The 19,326-nt window shown below is 39.3% G+C and overlaps 2 protein-coding genes across 9 annotated transcripts in view; both read left to right on the forward strand.

Annotated features, from left to right (window-relative positions):
- PPFIBP1 (PPFIA binding protein 1) overlaps window positions 1–9,240 on the forward strand; it is a 212,123-nt gene extending 202,883 nt beyond the window's left edge. For all 8 annotated transcript variants that reach the window (XM_070371242.1, XM_070371245.1, XM_070371243.1 and 5 more), the window contains 6 exons: window positions 2,869–2,991; window positions 4,067–4,192; window positions 4,920–5,108; window positions 6,311–6,490; window positions 7,196–7,261; window positions 7,387–9,240. In XM_070371242.1, coding sequence (XP_070227343.1) covers window positions 2,869–2,991; window positions 4,067–4,192; window positions 4,920–5,108; window positions 6,311–6,490; window positions 7,196–7,261; window positions 7,387–7,473 — 771 coding nt within the window. In that variant the 3' untranslated portion in view covers window positions 7,474–9,240. The remainder of the gene's footprint in view (window positions 1–2,868; window positions 2,992–4,066; window positions 4,193–4,919; window positions 5,109–6,310; window positions 6,491–7,195; window positions 7,262–7,386) is intronic.
- Window positions 9,241–9,375: 135 nt separating this feature from the next.
- Window positions 9,376–19,277, forward strand: REP15 (RAB15 effector protein). Its single transcript, XM_070371249.1, has one exon. It carries the CDS (start codon window positions 10,149–10,151, stop codon window positions 10,845–10,847), a length of 699 nt encoding a protein of 232 aa, XP_070227350.1. The 5' UTR covers window positions 9,376–10,148; the 3' UTR covers window positions 10,848–19,277.
- The last annotated feature ends 49 nt before the right edge of the window (window positions 19,278–19,326 follow it).

Below are 19,326 nucleotides of genomic sequence, written 5' to 3' on the forward strand. Positions count from 1 at the left end.
TTGTGGTCTAGGATACGGATCCAACTACCACAAGTATCTTTTTTTTTTAAGACAGTGGAAACTGTTAAATTAATTTTATTGACTTGGACCTTGCTGTGAAAGCTGTTAAAAATTGCTCTAATTACTTTTGAACAAAATTTTTAAATTAAATATGAAAGTCTTGTAGTATATTTTTCTCTTAATTTATATAAGAATCATATACCCATATTAACTTTCCTTTATTTTTATATAATAGCTTTATTTTTTAATTGGAATATAATTGCTTTACAGTGTTGTACAGTTTCTACTGTATAACACTGTGAATCAGCTGTAAGTATACAGGTATCCCCTCTGTCTTGAACCTCCCTCTCCCACCCGCATCCTACCCCTCTAGGTCATCACAGAGCATTGAGCTGAGCTCCCTGTATTATATAGCAGCTTCCTGCTAGCTTTCTATTTTACACATTGCAATGTATATATATCAATGATATTCTCTCGATTCAGACAAGTACCTTTTTAAAATAAGTGGAAAGTTTCAAAGAGCTGATTTATTTAGGAATTTTTCAATATCAAAGAAAGTTGGGGTCCAGCTCATTTTCTTCTCCATCACTGAAACAGAAGTTTGAACCACGGTGGGTACATCATGTAAGGTACAGGTAAAATAACACCAGCGTGTGGCTTGTTGCACACTTACTTTGTGCCAGGCACTCTGTTAAACTCTTTACTCATAATTAATGCTCAGGTCTCAGCAGTACTCGAGGTAGCACTCTGTTATCCCAGCTTTTAGATGAGGAAACAAAAGAACTGAGAAATCAGGTAACTTAACCATGTTGCCACTGTTAGAAGGTAGTAGAAAGTCAGAGTGCATTTGTGGCTGTTGGCCTGCCTATTTAGGTATGAGGATGTTCATACTGAGAACAGTGTGAATGTGAGCTGTGAGAATTTGCTCACCTGAGAATGTGAGCAAATTCAGACTGAAAATCACAAAAGGCAAACATAATTTTCATGTCTATGAAAGAATAAATTACCTTAGAAGATTTGACCGCAGAAATCCTAAGTCATAAAAAAATCTGTTTGTCTGTAGTGTCCTGTATTGAATCCTGGAACAGAAAAAGCGACTAGTAGAAAAACCGGAGAAGTCTGAGTAAAGCCTGGGTTTAATTGAATTTCATTATTGTCTGTGTTAATTTCTTAGTTTTGCTGACTATCATGGTTATATAGAGAATGACATATAGAGTTAACATTAGAGCAAGCTGAGCAAAGGGTGTGTGGGACTCTGTACTATCTTTGGCAACTTTTCTGGAAATCTAAAATCACTTAAAAATAAAGGATTTTTTAAAAATCCTCCCCTCAAAAAAGTGTGTTTTGATTTAAAAGAAAGTGGTCCCTACTTTTAAAATCCCTTAAACTAAAATAATGTTTTATTTACATTGTAAACACTATGCATTTTGATTTTTCTCTTCAATCTGACAGACTTCAGTTGGTTGAGAATAGCCCATGTGGAAATGTTTTGAATAGGTGTCTCAATCTTAGATTAAAATATGGTAAATGCCCTTTCTAACTTACCATCAAGCACTGCTTTTAAGAAGTCGGTCTAATAACACTAAGATATAAATCAACTATACTCCAATATAAAATAAAAGTTACATTTGAAAAAAAAGAACTTAATCTAGAAAAAAGCTCAGGAAATTATTTTTGCTTGGATCTAAGCTGTCTTATCATTTTATTTTAAAAATATCTCTGTAATAGGTTATTTTTCCCATATAGGAAATGTGTTCTTGAAGTTATGGTTGCTGGGAGGAAGGATGAGGGGAAGGGACAGTTAGGGAGTTTGGGATGGACATGTACACACTGCTATACTTAAAATGGATAACCAACAAAGACCTACTATAAAGCACATGGAATTCTGCTCAATGTTATGGTGGCTGGGGTAGGAGAGGAGTTCGGGGGAGAATGGATACATGCATATGTATGGCTGAGTCCCTTTGCTGTCCAACTGAAATTATCACAACATTTTAATTGGCTATACCCCAATACAAAATAAAAGGTTTTCTTAAAAAAAGAAAAGAAATGTGTTTTCTGTAAGGTATGCTAAAGTGGATATTTTCCTTATTTATTTTCTGGGTGTGTTTGGAAGTAGACTGGTACTTACCTTGACACTGCCTCCCCGTATCACCTTCTTGTAAAATACTTTGTTTTGGTGTGTTTGAGAAGTTCCCTATAGCCACAGACTGGTGAAAATTATTCTTAAAGGAATTGCTTGGTGATATATGTTGGTACTTACAATGTCTTCATTTCTCTTCTCTCTCTACCTCTCACCAAAAGCTTTGCATTGATTAAGATAGCTTTTCCCAAACTGTTCACATTTTCTGCTGGATAAGGCACAGTAATCTAGAACCAGAGATTTCTTGATGCTGGGGGATGGTATAACTGGAACAGTCTTCTGGTTTCCCTCCAAACCGCGATGTGCCTCAGCTCAGAGAACCAGCCCTCAGTCATCAGTGAAGATCACTTGCACTCAGTTATTTGCTTTATCAAATCACGTCAAAGCGGGTCACTTTTCATAGTGGCTTAGCTACTGCTTTTCACACTGTGTGTTTCAGAGCTGTTTGGGCCTAACATCTTCCCTCAGTAGAAGAGAGATAAACAGGTAGAAATCAGCTTCAGCTGGAACAATGTGAATTTTGGTTCTCTTCTATTAATATATTGGGGTCCTGGAGAAAATTTTGTTCAGAACAGGAAAAAGGGTTCTGTTACCAAATAAAAACTTTGAAAAACCTGACAGGCCTTTGAGGCCTATTGGAGGGGCCCTTCTCCTTTTACTTGAGTTTTCTGAGATCCTCCTGAGAAGGTGCTCCTGCCATCTCAGTTTTTTGTTTTGTTTTGCAGGATGACTTACTGTCTTTGAAGGTCGTGAGTGTGCTCCACCATCTCAGTATCAAAAGGGCCATCCAGGTCCTAAGGATCAATAACTTTGAGCCAAACTGTCTACGGAGGCGACCCTCTGACGAGGTAGCACCTGAGGCTGAGGTTTCTGCAGCCCGTCCTTTCCATGTTTGTGACAGTCTGGGTGGAGAAACCAAGACCTATTTTTTTCTTCTCGGCACCTACATAGAAGGGAAACTGGCTCCCTCAGAGCCTCAAATCCAGCCTCATTTACTTCTTAGGCTTTGTGTTTCTGTATTCCTTCCTTTGGCCTTCTCTGGTGGCCCAGTCAGTAAAGAATCTTCCTGCAGTGCAGGAGACCCAGGTTCAATCCCTGGGTTGGGAAGATCCCCTAGAGGAGGAAATGGCAACCCACTCCAGTATTCTTGCCTGGAGAATTCCATGGACAGAGGGGCCTGGTGGGCTACAGTTCATGGGGTCGCAAAGAGTTGGACACAACTGAGTACACACTCATTCCTTCCTTTCCCCCACGACGGGTCTATCTGTGTAACTGAGCTGTGTTTTAGTTGTACTTCCTCCTTTCTTGGGTACATTTTATATTTCTGCCTCCTTAAGCCACAGAGTTAAGTCTCACTATAAAGACTTCCTTTCCTGGAACACTGCTTTACTAGTATGTAAAAAACTTAAAACTCTGGGACATACATTCATTAAAAGAGAGTTCAAGTTAGCAAACAACCTTTTCACCTTTACGCTAAACTCCTCTCCATGAGGCACATTCTTTACTTTTTACTTTATTAAAATACTGAGTTTATTTCACATTATATTCTTATCTCCCCACCATTTCCATTTGTCTGACCATCAGTACTACCATATCCTATCCTAACATGGCATACATACTTAAAACCTGGAGTTGCATCTTTACAAACTAAATTGGCATTATAGATGACACATTGTTGGCAATGGAACCTAGACAACATTTATCAGATACGACAGAGAAAGTTCTCACCCTTATAAAAAGGACAGCTAGATACCAGCTGTTGCAGACATGAAATAAGATGGAAAATTTTAACAAAATGTTTAAACTATGTTCTTAAAGAGACTTCCTCCCCTGAGGCAGGCTCTTTAGAATTGGCAGGCAAGTCTAATATTTGGAACCCCGTAGTCAGTGACTAAAGCTCTGGGTGGTGGTTTGTCCCCATAGAACAGCATCACCCCATCAGAAGTTCAGCAGTGGACCAATCACCGAGTGATGGAGTGGCTGCGCTCCGTGGACCTGGCGGAATATGCCCCCAACCTCAGAGGCAGTGGTGTCCATGGTGGGCTCATGGTAAAACTCTGCTTTCATTTAAAATTGACTCCTTATCATTTTGTTTCCATTAGTCTAATGAGTGGGAGATTATCAGTTGCTTGTCATAATCCTGAAGTCATCTAACTGAACCTTTCTGTGCCATTTCTAGTGAATCTTTACTTTCAGAGTATTCTTCCCCATATTTTAAAATTAATGTCACCATATAATCTAGATTGAATTTAAACTGATTTCTCTTTTACTGTCTTCACTAATGTTGGATAACATCTGGCCATCAGCTTGCATACAATCATATTTTAAAACCTTGGGAGGGGTTTTAAATACTGCATTGCTGCACCTTAATGTTACCCATTCCGGTGTTCTTGCCTGGAGAATCCCAGGGACGGGGAGCCTGGTGGGCTGCCGTCTTATGGGGTCGCACAGAGTCGGACACGACTGAAGCGACTTAGCAGCAGCAGCAGCACCTTGATATTGCATAAGGAGTCGATTCCCAAAGGTGCCACTTCAGAGGTAGAAGCCCCAACTTTGTAATGCTTGGGTGTCAGGACCAGCCCTGCTTCTCACTAGCCTAGGCAAAACAAAGAAAAGATACTTAAATTGAAGATCAAAGTCCACAGTTTGTCTGTCCTCACCAGGCTGTCAAGAGAGTCATTGGAGATAAGTAAATGAAAGAGCTTTACCGACTATAAAGCGCGATCCAGGCATGTGTGATCCATGGTGCCTTCAACAGTCTTATTTTTTCCTGTAGGTTCTAGAACCTCGTTTTAACGTAGAAACAATGGCTCAGTTACTGAACATCCCACCAAGTAAGACCCTGTTGCGAAGACATCTGGCCACTCACTTCAACCTTCTGATCGGTGCAGAAGCCCAGCACCAGAAGCGGGATGCCATGGAGTTACCAGATTATGTACTTCTAACCGCAACCGCCAAAGTGAAGGTTGGTTCAAGCTCCTACCATTTTATAATTGCCTATAGCAAAGACTCAGTCTTGGCTGTTACCTGGCTATCCCATTTTCTTAGGTTTTCTAAGTTTTGTGAATGGGTTGAAGGTAAATGATTCTTTAAGAGTAGTTAGGAAAATGCATTTTTGAAGGCTTCCTTCTGGAGGGATCTTTGCTCAAATCATTTATTAGAGTTAACAGGAGTGAAGAACATGATGTTGGCATCTACCATTGATTTTTTTGCCAATGCAGAAAGTCCATGTCTTGGGCCCAATATTGATTGCCGTTATCCTATGGATAAATCAAGCATAAGAGGAGGATATTTTTTTTTCTCATAAATAACCAGACTTGCAATTTAGGAAAGGATACTCAAGCAATGATTCAAGGTAGACCAGCACAGAGTAGATATCTTCAGATTTACCTGGATTCATGGATCATACCAAGTTTAGATCACTTTTTATTTTTTAAATCACTCTTCTGTGAACTCTTCTAAGTCTGTTATATCAATTAAATTAATGTGAAGATAGGGTTTATCAGTTCCTCCACAAACGTGGCACCTCCACTAACCCCTTTTAAAAGAAAAGAAAAAAGAAAAAAACACTCCCCCTACCCACTCAATACTTTCTCTTTAGCTCCCTTTCTCCCTTAAAAAAATGTGTCAGATTTGAAACCTCTGAAAGAGTCTGTTGTATATAAATTCTCAACATCAGCATCTCCTTTAAATACAGTCTCAGGTACTATCCAGTGAAAAGATGGATTTTTTTCTTCTCTCAAAGTTTTCTCCCTGAAAATGAGGGCTTCTTTTAGCAGTTACTGGTATGGATAATCATAGCCTCGCTCAAAAAGAATATACAATAATGGCTCTTTCCTCTTTTTGACCTTGCAAAATTGGATTCAGCCCTGAGAAATCTCATTGCATTAAGGCCAGTCACAATTAAGGCTCTTGGCTTTTCACAGTGACTACCCAGCTAGTGATGTGAATAAGGAGAACGAGCTTAATTTTCTGAGATTCATAATGAGGATCATTTATCATATTTGGGTGTTAACCAAATGCCTGAGATGTCTTTGTTTTTCTTATACCCAGTCATCGAATTGCTTTTCTTGGTAGTGTGAATACTTAAATTATGTGTGTTTCTGGTCCTTTGTCATGTGAGTTTTATCAAGTCCCTGGTTGTTTTTGTTTGTTTTTCTTTTAAAGCCAAAGAAGCTTACCTTCAGCAATTTTGGGAACCTGAGAAAGAAGAAACAGGAAGATGGGGAGGAATATGTTTGTCCGATGGAGTTGGGACAGGCATCAGGAGGGACATCTAAGAAAGGATTTAAGCCTGGTTTGGATGTACGCCTGTATGATGAGGATGACCTGGACCGATTAGAGCAGGTAAACGTGACACCATAGGCCTGTTTCATAGTTCTTTCACTGTTTGAAAACTTTGTGTGCTGTCTACTAACTAAAGATGTTTTCTTCAAATACCTAATAATAAAGATAATAGTAAGATAATAACAAGCACTTACAGATTGTTTGCTACATCCCAGGTACTAGCCTAAGCACATTACATGTATTAATATTCAGGGTATCCTAAAACATAGGGAGCATTGTTATTCCCATTTTAGAGATAAGGAAACTGAAGCACAGAATGCTTAAGTAACTTAAGACAGAAGAGCTGGTAGAATTGCTGGGATTCCAGCCTGCCAGGCTGGCTTCAAAGCCTGTACTGTTTACCTATGTTATGCCTATCTCAGTATTAAGGAAATCTACGTACCAAAACAAGTCAGGAATGGACACCTCTTACTCCTTAGCCTTTTCAGTATCAGGTCATGGATCTGAGTATTGCTTTCAAATGAATATTCTTTGGTGCCATTGTCAACATCAGAGCTTTGGGCTCAATGTGCCAGCAAAGTGTTTCTCTTCTCATTTTTAATGTCCAGTTGCAGTCGTAGGAGGAGATGGCTTCGGAAGTATTCTGTTGCTCCCACCCCATTCCATGCCACTTGCACTGTTTCTTCTTCGACTTGTGTTCATTTTGCTGCATTTTTCTTGAAATTGTGCAAATGAGTCTGTCATGTCGTGGTGTGTTCATTGCAGATGGAAGACTCAGAAGGGACAGTGAGACAGATAGGTGCATTCTCTGAGGGCATCAACAACCTAACTGTAAGTTGTAAAACGAATTTCAAATATTCTAAAAATAAGCTTGACAGTCACCCCAAAGGGGACTGCCTGTGTAGTGGAGAGCTCAAGGTGCCTGTGTATGTGACTCCCACCTCCTTGTCTTCCAGCACATGTTAAAGGAAGATGACATGTTTAAAGATTTTGCTGCCCGTTCCCCCAGTGCCAGCATCACCGATGAAGACTCGAACGTCTGACCATAGCACCTGGATGAGAGCAGGGAGCCCTTCGTCTTTGTTCCACTCTATTCCTCGGACACTCACAGTATCTACAGCAAGCCACAGGCTATGTGTTGTTTATCGTTCCCACTTCTCATGTGGAAGTGGAGGTGGAAAGCAGGGATTAGGTGCTAATTCTAAAGTTGCCATGACAATTGAGACACTGGTGAATGAGAGTATAATTGTTTCTCCTCTATTTAATGTAAAAAAAATCTGTGATATATTATATTTAAAGTGTTGCATTTAATATGAGTATTTTACCATAGTCTTTCCATCCACATTCACAGCATGGAGGATTTGGGAAGCAGTGACCAGTATGTGAATGATTTTTTGTCACATTGATGTGATAGCACTGCGGCCCTCGAAGCAGGATGTTACATGCTTTCGAAATCAAATTGTGGAATTTCTTAGGCATTCAGTGTGTCCACTATATGCCAGCCACACCTCCACTTGCCTCTTTTTGTCCTATTTTTATATATTTTTCTAAATATATGTATATACTTAGTACATAGAAAATAGAACTTTTATTTTGTAACATAAGGAAGATGGTAAAAAGATCACGTTAAAAAAACACAGTGAGCAAAATTTTTGTATACCAGCTGTTTCTTGAAGAGGTCCAAATGATATTTCTGTCCCCCAAACTGAACTCTAATGATGTTGATCATTCAGACTAAATTAACATATGTGAAATACCCCTTCTTTGATGACACTTCACAAAATTATTGAATAGCTTTTTAAAAATTTCAGCCTTAGTCTTGGATCCTCTTAACTCATAAGGAAGAATCTGAGGGACATTTTAAGTGCTATTAACCTGAGTGTGTTCAAGAAACTCCCCCCAAATTTGTAGAAATAATTCCTGAAGAAACCAAAACAAAACCCTTTACAGTATTAAGCTTCTTATCTTCCTCTTTGCTAAACATATCATTGCATCAAAATACTAACAGTCTGCCTAATGTTATTAATTGCACATTTCTCAGACTATTAGCAAATGGATTTTTTTTAAAGCTGATTACTTGTCTGAACATTTTGTCTCAGACTTCAGTAACTCAAAGACTGCAAAATTAGTTTCATAATGGCTATAGTGTGATGATAAAATGCAGTTCATGTTTTTCTGTAGCACAGGGCCCAAATATTCTTTATCAAGAAAATTGAAAGCTGCAATAAAAACTGTTATTGTGTTTATTATTTTCTAGAGGTATCAGAAAAATATCCAATTTTTTGTTCACTACTATCTCATTACTTATGATAGTCAGTGGTGGTAAAGACAGGTTTTCAAAAATTAGCGTAGGGTGGGCAGTTCAATATATGTCTGAAGACTTGCCTAATAAACTATATTTGAATGTCAGTGGCATGACCTTTCAAGTTAGCAAGTTTCCAAGTTTCTTATCAAGGAACCCTGTGATACTAAATTACTATTTATTCATAATTAAAATGACTCAATGCTAATAATATTTTTGGTCCCTATCATGTACTATTTGGTAACTGTATTGGACTCTTTGTGTATTTGTGTTTTATTTTAATGTGAACATATGTCACATTTGAAAAACCATTTGTTATTCAGTCCTGGTTAAAAATACTAGGAGACTGTTACAGATGCCAAATATTCCTTATTCAGGACAGTGTAACATCACTGATGATATGTGATAGGTTAAATTTTTTTGATGATATATATCCTTTTTACAAGATATTTACACTGCTGGTATTACCATATGAAAAGAAATAAAGTCAATTGATAACTGCCTCATATTTTTATTGTGGGTTACTTGTTTTCCTTTACTGGGAATAACCAAGTCGCCTTTATTTTGGATCTAAAGAGTAGTAACACCAACTCTTTACAGCTCACAAACTCTCAGAAATTTGTTTGAGGGGGGTCTGTAACCTGTATCAGGGTTTCCCCAGTGGCTCAGCAGTAAAGAACTACTTGCAAAGCAGGAGAGGTAAGAGACATGGGTTCAATCCCTGAGTCAGGAAGATCCCCTGGAGGAGGGCACAGCAACTCACTCCAGTACTGTTGCCTGGAGAATCCTATGGACAGAGGAGCCTGGAAGGCTACAGTCCATAGGGTTGAAAAGAGTCAGACACTACTGAAGCCACTGAGCATGCATAGCCTGTATCAACAGATGAAAATTTAAGGCCTTTACTTCAGAAACTTTCTCATGAAAGGAAACACAGGCAGCTGAGCTTGGGGGATGAGGAATCATGGCAAAGGGGTATCGGAAAAGCAAACCAAAATGACTTGCCTACAAGTTTGAAGAAGTTAGTTGTAGAAAGAAGTTAGTTATATACATATGTTTCTTTCTTTAAAGAATTAAATAGTATTTTTTAATAAAACTAAAACTTGAAAAAAGGAAACTTGTCTCAGAAGAGGTTACCAAATATTTGAAGTTAGGTGAATATAACTAGAAGACAGATGATTTTTTGTGAAACTATCTCTGACTTAATAAACCAGCAGGACTCCATATGAGTACAACACACCTATTTGGCAAACAGGAAGACCTAACATGTTTGTTTAGCTGTGTGTATATATGCTTAATTGTAGAGTTCGAAAACTGGGACCACATTCACAGATGTGACTTCACTGCAGAATTTTTACTCTGAAAAAAAACAGTTCACGTGCTCAATATCTAGAAGTAGTGTTCAGCGTGTGCAGGGAAATGGGGCAGAAACCATCACAACAGCTGGCTCCAAAGGACAAAGAGGTTCTGAGCGTCTGTGAGGTGGTCAGTGGAGCTATCATCCACGCAGCTCAGAAACTGAAGGCCTATCTTGGATTTGAAGACACACTGAGCAATCTGTGCCCAGATTCAAACACTCTCAATGAGATCTTCTTAATCCACTTTGTCACTTTCTGCCAAGAGAAAGGAGCTGACAAGTGGCTCACCACCACCAAGATGACCAAGCGCCAAGCCTTCCTGTTTGGGGCAGATTGGGTTTGGACCTTCTGGGGATCTGATAAGCAAATACAGCTTCAGCTGGCCGTGCAGACACTGCAGATGGCTTCTCTTCCTCCTGTGGAATCTGACCCCTCCAACCCAGATTCCAAGGCAGAGAAGTCTTTCAGCAAGAAAAGTAGGTTTGACAAGCTGGAAGAATTCTGTAACCTGATAGGAGAGGACTGTCTTGGCCTGTGTATCATCTTTGGTGTGCCAGGAAACCCTAAAGACATCCGAGGAGTCGTCCTGGACAGTGTCAAGAGAGAGACGACGAAGGGTCATCTGCCAGGAGGGACAGCTGTGGCACGATTCATCCTGGAAACGGAAGATTGTATCTCCATCAGGGAGCTGCTTGGAAACTATCTGAGTAAGAAAGATGGGCTGAGAGAGGTGGGCAAGGTTTATATTAGCATCCTCTGAACTGGCCGTGTGGGATGAGACTGACCTGTAAGATAAAACAAAAATATGTTCTTCTAATAAGTTTATCCTCTCATGGGATTTTACAATGAATGAAAACCATCTCCTGGGTCAAAACCTCCTAGCGTGATTATGGACAGAAAAAAAGCCTACCTGTATTTCAGGGAAAACGGAAAATTTTAGCGTAATCTTTTATTATTCAACAATAAAAGTGGGAGGAAAGGATAATAGAGTCACCCTTAAAGTTCAACTTGAAAACAAATTGTGTTTGATAAGAGTAAGTCTAGCATTTAAAAGTGTAAAATGGGTTTTGACTGCTATGGGTGGGAGGTGGGGAGGGCAAGGGGTTGCATAAGACTACAGAACAGTTTCAGTTGTATTTATTAATACAAAACCAGTTTCAATTCAGGACACACAAAAAACTGAGCCTGGTTCTCTTCCTCTCTACCCAGGCTCTCACCTCATCCCAAGCTGCCTGCTCTCTGCAGAGAGGACCTTGGTGGGATCCCTTGGGGACTGTTTGAGTGTTAGCTTTACCTATGATTTTAACCCATATCACAATCCCTTATGATAATGATTAACATCTATTTAGCATTTGCAGTGGAAAATCCCATGGACGGAGGAGCCTGAAAGGCTGTAGTCCATGGGGTCACTGAGGGTCGGACACGACTGAGTGACTTCACTTTCACTTTTCACTTTCATGCATTGGAGAAGGAAATGGCAACCTACTCCAGTGTTCTTGCCTGGAGAATCCCAGGGACGGGGGAGCCTGGTGGACTGCCATCTATAGGGTTGCACAGAGTGGGACACAACTGAAGTGACTTAGCAGCAGCAGCATTTGCAGTAAGAAAAGTATATTCATATATAAAAACTATCTTAAAAGCTGGGGTGAATTAAAACAGCACTCTAGGGAAGGAAAAATAATTTTTCCTGTATGCTTCTAGAGGACAGAAGCAAAAAGAATGCTTTAAAGTGTAAAGGGAAGCTTGATTCATTCACACATGATTGTTAAATGCCTGTTACTTGAAAGGCGCTGTTCTATGCCTTGCCAGTCCAGCAGTAAAAAGAACAAAGTCCCTACTATCAGGGAGTTTCCCTCTTAATGGTGGAAAACGGACAATAAATAAATACCTGCATACATTTTAAATGCATATTTAAATAAATGTCAGGGGTGGTGTAAAGGAAAAGGAGATACTATTTTATATGAGGTGATTAAGGAAGGCCTCAGAGAGAAGGGGCAATTTGCCAGAAATGTGAATAGAGATCATCAATGCAGGTATCTGGGAAAGTGTTCTAGATCTAGGAATCTGCAGATGCCTAGGGCCTGACTTGGGAATGGAGTTGGTGTGTTCAAGACATAGTAACAGAGGCAGAGTGAGCAGGGAGAAGACTGATAGGAGACAGTCAGGGAAGGAGCCAGCAAAGAGGAGAAGCAGATCACACTTGTAAGGACTCTGGATTTTATTCTGAGTGATTTGGGGACAGACATGCCTTGATCCGACTTAAACACTAAAACCCTCACTCAGTTGCTGGGTGGAGACTAGATTGTAGGGAGGAAAGAGTAGCAGCAGAGCCCAGGAGTCAGCTAGGAAACTTACAATAACTGAGGTGGGAAAAAAAGACTTGGGGCTTCCCAAGTGGCTCAGTAGTAAAGAATCCTCCTCCTAATGCAGGAGATGTAGGTTCAATCCCTGGATCAGGAAGATCCCCTGGAGAAGGAAATGGCAACCCACTCCAGTATTCTTGCCTGGGAAATCCCATGGACAGAGGAGCCTGGTCAGCTACAGTCCATGGGGTCGCAAAGAGCTGGACGTGACTGAGCATGCACACATGCTCACACACACAGTCACATACACATATGGGAGAAAAGAGTAGCCTCAAGCAAAGTGGCAGAAGAGAAGGGGTGAAGAGGTCAAATTCGGAACAGTTGATGGTAAAGCATACATCATTTGCTGATGACTGCATGCAATATATCACAATTAGAACATTTATTTCCAAACTTCTTAAATATGACATTTCTTCATTCCAGGAAACCAAAAGTTCAAGGAAAACATTTTAGCCTTCTGTCTTCCATAAGTAGGTACAAATAGGCATGAGAGGCATCTCTTCATGTTGTTAAGCAATAATTATTCCTACTTGGAATATGCCTGGAAGGTTATACTACTCAGTCAATTTCTGTTTCCTTGTATAGAGTGACCCCTGTCTGCATCAATGCTGTGTAGGGCAAGCTATCAAGGAGGTGGTATAATAGAGTAAAAAAGAGGATGCAACTTGGAATCAGATGTGGGTTTGAGTCTCAGTTCTTTTAAAAAGTAGAATCTAGAGGTTTAACTCTGTTTTCTTATCTGTGAAAGGGGAATGACTTCAGCTAATTCAAAGGAGACAATGCTTGTGACAACACTTCTCTATTTTATTGAAGCGTAAGCTTACCAAAATTTTGATGTGTCTAGTACAAATTGTAAGTATTCATGTGATAAAGAGCTAAAAGATATAAATCAAAGACTCACCATGTTTTTTTTAATGAAAATAAAGATGTGAAGCTTTTACTGATTTTAAAAATACTGTATTCTCATGCTTTTCTTAATCAGCATTTTTATGTAAAGATTTAAGTACAGAAGAATAGAAAGTTACTTCTTCATGAGTCCTGCACTGACCCCTGTTCCAGTTTACTGTTTGCCATTCCAGAACTTGTATTGTGTATTAAACATATTTTACACAAGTGTAATCATATGATCTACAAATGCCTTATAACCTGCATTAAAAAAAAAAACTTCACTGAATATTGTGGACAACTTTCCATGTTAATACATTTATATTCACTTTCCTCTTTTCTGGGCTGATATCAATGGTTCTGTTCCCAACCCTGCATACATATTAGATTCACTTGGGAAACTTAAAAGCAAAAAAAAAAAAAGACCAAGGCTACAAACACACCTAGATCAACTGATCAGTATCTCAGAGAGAGGGAACCAAGAGATTTTTTTTTTTTTAATCTTCTAAAGTAATTATAATGTTCAACTAGGATTAAGATGTGTCTAAGTAGTCCTCTCTGTTGTATGTATACACCATGATATATTTAATGTATAATGTCTGGATGGATATTTGGGTTCCAAAGTCCATCCACATACCTGGATATATTTACATATTGTTTCTTTAACATGCTCGTCAATCAACATACTTCGCTCGCTTTTTTTCATAAGCATGTATTTATTTTTGAGTTCATTTTTCCAGCTTTACTGAGATATAATTGGCATGCAACACAGGATAAGTTTAAGTGTACATCATCATAATTTGACAATATATTATGAAATGATTATCACAATAAGTTTAATGTCCATCTCATATAGATATAAGAAAAAAGAAAAATTTTTTCCACATGACAAGAACTCTTAGGATCTATTCTCTTCACAACTTTCAATTTTACCATACAGCAATGTGAATTATAGTCATCATGTTGTGCATTACATCATTAGTACTTTATTTATCCTATAACTGGAAATTTGGTTCACTCACTTTCTATGTTATTTTTTAAATTAAAAACAGCTCCCTGACAGTCATTGGATTAATGCAGATTTCAAATATAGCAAAAACCAATTGTAAAAAAAAAACTTAATATTTAAAATTGATCTACATATGTAGACTTGGCTACGTAATTTGTGGGACCAAATGCAAACTGAAAATACAGAGTGTAAAAAATTTTGTAAAAAATTGTAAAATGTTTCAAGACAGAGACAACAAATACTAAGCCAAGCACAGGGCTCTTCTATGTGTAAGTCACAAGCCCATGAAACTGACCTGACTTCTACATTTTGTTGGATTATTTGGTCATGAAGGCTTAAAAAAAGATTTTTATCATGATTGTTTATACTTCTAACATCTTTTCTAACTGAAAAATTATGTTATTCTTACTAACTTCTATGTACATGATAGTACATGCTTTACTCTTTATACTGCATGACACAGCATTATTGCCCATTTATAGCATTACAAGTGACATTTTAACTTTTAATATAGAACAAATTTCATAGTATTTGATATCAGAGAAAACAATAAGAATTTTCTGGCTCTTCTAACTTCAGAAGAATTGATCTACTTGTCTTAGGGAGAGACTAAAACAAAAGGAAGAAATCATAAGCAGTTTGAACGAGGAACTGAATCTCTTAACATGTTGCTCAGAAATTGAGAAGTCTCTGGATATGAATAATTCTCTAAGGATTCATTCTCATTTGTCCCTAAATGTCTATGAGATAGGCCTTGCACTTTATTCTACTGAAATATGCAAAATTGAGAGAAAAAGTGGTTGCTGCATTGACCCTAAGCTTAATTTGAATGGCCACCTTTTATATTATGGCTTTGAAAACATTACTCACCTAATCATAGTCGTTTTCAGGAAGATGATACTGTTCCCATTTTCTCTGAAACAGAAGCTCAGAGAGTTTAGATGGACTTGCCCAAGATCACAAAGAAACAGAACCTGGATTCAAATCCCACATCCATCTGACTTAAAGGCCATGCTTTAAATCTTAAAAATGGAGGACGGGAGAATTCCATGTGAAGATGGAGACAGAGATTAGAGTCCTGTGTCTACAAACCAAGGAATGCCAGAAATTGCCAACAACCATCAGAAACTAGGAGAGAGACAGAGAGGTATAAACAGATTCTCTGTCAGACTCTCCAGAAGGAACCATCTCTTGTCAACACCTGGATTTTGGACTTCTAGTTTCAGAACTGTGAGAGAATAAATGTCTGTTGTAAGTCACCCAGTTTCTGGTTCTTTGTTACAGCAGCCCTAGGAAACAAACACATCTAACATCTATTGTTCCACTTTGGAACAATAATGGGATGATAAAGAGTGCAGAAAAGATTGAGGAAGGTGATTACTACAAATACTTGTTATTATCATGCTGCATGCTTACTGATGCCCATAACACACTGAATGTTCACAGGTAGAATACTCTAGGACACCTGCACACCTGCTCTACCTGGTATGCTTAACAAGGCTCAGTTCTGTTTGTTTCCAGTTGTTCTTATTATAATCATCTACTTTAAGTATTATACACATCGATTGAAAAAAATAGAGGATACTTTTATTAAGGGTTGTATGTTAATCCATCCTAGGGTAGAAAATAAAGAGAGTTCCTCTAAGGATTACCAGCATTTTCTAGGTCCTAATGAGTTCTGCCTTTTTGTAATTTTAACCTGATCTACAAACAAGCTAACAGAATCACTGATTATAGTTAAAGCCTATAGGAGCTTTCTTAGTGGTTCAGACTGTGAAGAATCTGCCTTCAATGCAGGAGACCCAGGTTCAATCCCTGGGTTCAGAAGATCCCCTGAAGAAGAGAAGGGTCACCCACTCCAGTATTCTTGCCTAGAGAATTCCATTGGCAGAGGAGCCTGGCAGGCTACAGTCCATGGGGGTCTCAAAGAGTTGGACAGGACTGAGGGACTAACTTTTCCACTTCCTAATTTTCAAAGCCTAAATGGCACAGAGGATCAATATGCTAATATTATACCCAGATATATGATGCATTAGGATCACACATTCTAAAGATGGTGAGGTCAAGTTTTAAACTCAACCCTCTTCCAACAACACAAGAGAAGACTCTACACACGGACATCACCAGATGGTCAATACTGAAATCAGACTGATTATATTCTTTGCAGCCAAAGATGGAGAAGCTCTATACAGTCAGGAAAAACAAGACTGGGATCTGACTGTGACTCAGATCATGAAACTCCTTATTGCCAAATTCAGACTTATATTGAAGAAAGTAGGGAAAACCACGAGACCATTCAGGGTATGACCTAAATCAATTCCCTTATGATTATACAGTGGAAGTGACAAATAGATTCAAAGGATTAGATCTGATAGAGTGCCTGAAGAACTATGGACGGAGTTCTGTGACATTGTACAGAAGGCAGTGATCAAGACCATCCCCAAGAAAAACAAATGCAAAAAGGCAAAACAGTTGTCTGAGGAGGCATTACACATAGATATGAAAAGAAGAGAAGTGAAACGAAAAGGAGAAAAGGAAAGATATACCCATTTGAATGCAGAGTTCCAAGGAATAGCAAAGAGAGATTAAGAAAGCCTTCCTCAGTGACCAGTGCAAAGAAATAGAGGAAAACAATGGAATGGGAAAGACTACAGATCTCTTCAAGAAAATTAGAGATACCAAGGGAACTTTTCATGCAAAGATGAGCACAATAAAGGACAGAAATGGTATGGACCTAACAGAAGCAGAAGATATTAAGAGGTGACAAGAAATACACAGAAGAACTATACAGAAAAGATCTTCACGACCCAGACAATCACAATGGTGTGAACACTAGAGCCAGACATCCTGGAATGCAAAATCAAGTGGGCCTTAGGCAGCATCACTACTAACTAAGCTAGTGGAGGCAATGGAATTCCAGTAGAGCTATTTCGAATCCTAAAAGATGATGCTGTGAAAGCACTGCACTGAATATGCCAGCTAATCTGGAAAACTCAGCAGTGACCACAGGACTGAAAGAGGTCAGTTTTCATTCCAATCCCAAAGAAAGGCAATGCCAAAGAATGCTCAAACTGCCAAACAATTGCACTCATCTCAAATGCTAGCAAAGTAATGCTCAAAATTCTTCAAGCCAAGCTTCACAGTACATGAACTGTGAACTTCCAGATGTTCAAGCTGGATTTAGAAAAGGCAGAGGAACCAGAGATCAAATTGCCAACATCTGTTGGATCATCGAAAAAGCAAGAGAGTTCCAGAAAAACATCTATTTCTGCTTTATTGACTATGCCAAAGCCTTTGACTGTGTGGATCACAATAAACTGTGGAAAAATTCTGAAAGAAATGGGAATACCAGACCCCTTGACCTACCTCCTGAGAAATCTGTATGCAGGTCAAGAAGCAACAGTTGGAACAGGACATGGAACAACAGACTGGTTCCAAGTCTGGAAAGGAGCACGTCAAGGCTGTATATTATCACCTTGCTTATTTAACTTATATGCAGAGTACATCATGAAAAATCTGGACTGGATGAAGCACAAGCTGGAATCAAGATTGCCGGGAGAAATATCAATAACCTCAGGTATGCAGGTGATACCACCCTTATGGCAGAAAGTGAAGAAGAACTTAAGAGCCTCTTGATGATAGTGAAAGAGGAGAGTGAAAAAGTTGGGTTAAAACTCAACATTCAGAAAACTAAGATCCTGGCATCTGGTCCCATCACTTCATGGCAAATAGACGGGGAAACAATGGAAACAGTGAGAGACTTTATTTTTCTGGGCTCCAAAATCACTGCAGATGGTGACTGCAACCATGAATTTATTATTTTTTTTCAAACCATGAATTTAAAAGAGCCTTGTTCCTTGGAAGAAAAGTTATGACCAACATAGACAGCATATTAAAAAGTAGAGACATTTCTTTGCCAACAAAGGTCCGTCTAGTCAAAGCTATGGTTTTTCCAGTAGTCATGTGTGGATGTAAGAGTTGGACTATAAAGAAAGGTGAGCACTTTAGAACTGATGCTTTTAAACTGTGGTGTTGGAGAAGACTCTTGAGAATCCCTTGGACAGCAAGGCGATCCAACCAGTCCATCCTAAAGGAAATCAGTCCTGAATATGCATTGGAAGGACTGATGCTGCAATACTTTGGCCACCTGATGCCAAGAACTGACTCATTTGAAAAGACCCTGATGGTGGGAAAGATTGAAGACAGGAGGAGAAGGGGAGGACAGTGGATGAGATGGTTGTGTGGCATCACCAACTCAATAGACATGAGTTTGAGTAAACTCCGGGAGCTGGTGATGAACAGGGAAGCCTGGCATGCTGCAGCCCACGGGTTCGCAAAGAATTGGACACGAGGAAGAGACTGAACTGAACTCAACTAGTCTGGCTCAAGAGGCCATCCTTTTACTTATTATTGGATACTGCCTCTCTCCTTAAAGCACATCACTTGCACTAGCTGAAGACTTCCTTTAATTCAAGAAAGTGCAGGAAAGCAGCAACTGCAAAGAAGCAGGGCCTTAGGGTAGGCTGCCAGACTCCCGGACCATTTGATATCCTGCTCTCACCTGCCCTCCAATAAGCCACATTTCTTTGCAACTGTCTTTGGACTGACAGCTTCGATTTTTTACAAAATCTTTTTGTTTTCTTTCCATTCCTTTTTCTACGTGGAGAGTATTTTCTTGCACAGTTAATTGACTGTGGCTCTGCTGGCACCCCACTCCAGTACTTTTGCCTGGAAAATCCCATGGACGGAGGAGCCTGGTGGGCTGCAGTCCATGGGGTCGCTAAAGTCGGACACGACTGAGCGACTTCACTTTCAATTTTCACTTTCATGCACCGGAGAAGGAAATGGCAACCCACTCCAGTGTTCTTGCCTGGAGAATCCCAGGGACGGGGAAGCCTGGTGGGCTGCCGTCTCTGGGGTCGCACAGAGTCGGACACGACTGAAGCGACTTAACAGCAGTAGTAGCAGCAGCTGCTTTCCGA

The sequence above is a fragment of the Bos mutus genome, chromosome 5 (genome assembly GCF_027580195.1).
Source record: "Bos mutus isolate GX-2022 chromosome 5, NWIPB_WYAK_1.1, whole genome shotgun sequence".
Taxonomy (NCBI): domain Eukaryota; kingdom Metazoa; phylum Chordata; class Mammalia; order Artiodactyla; family Bovidae; genus Bos; species Bos mutus.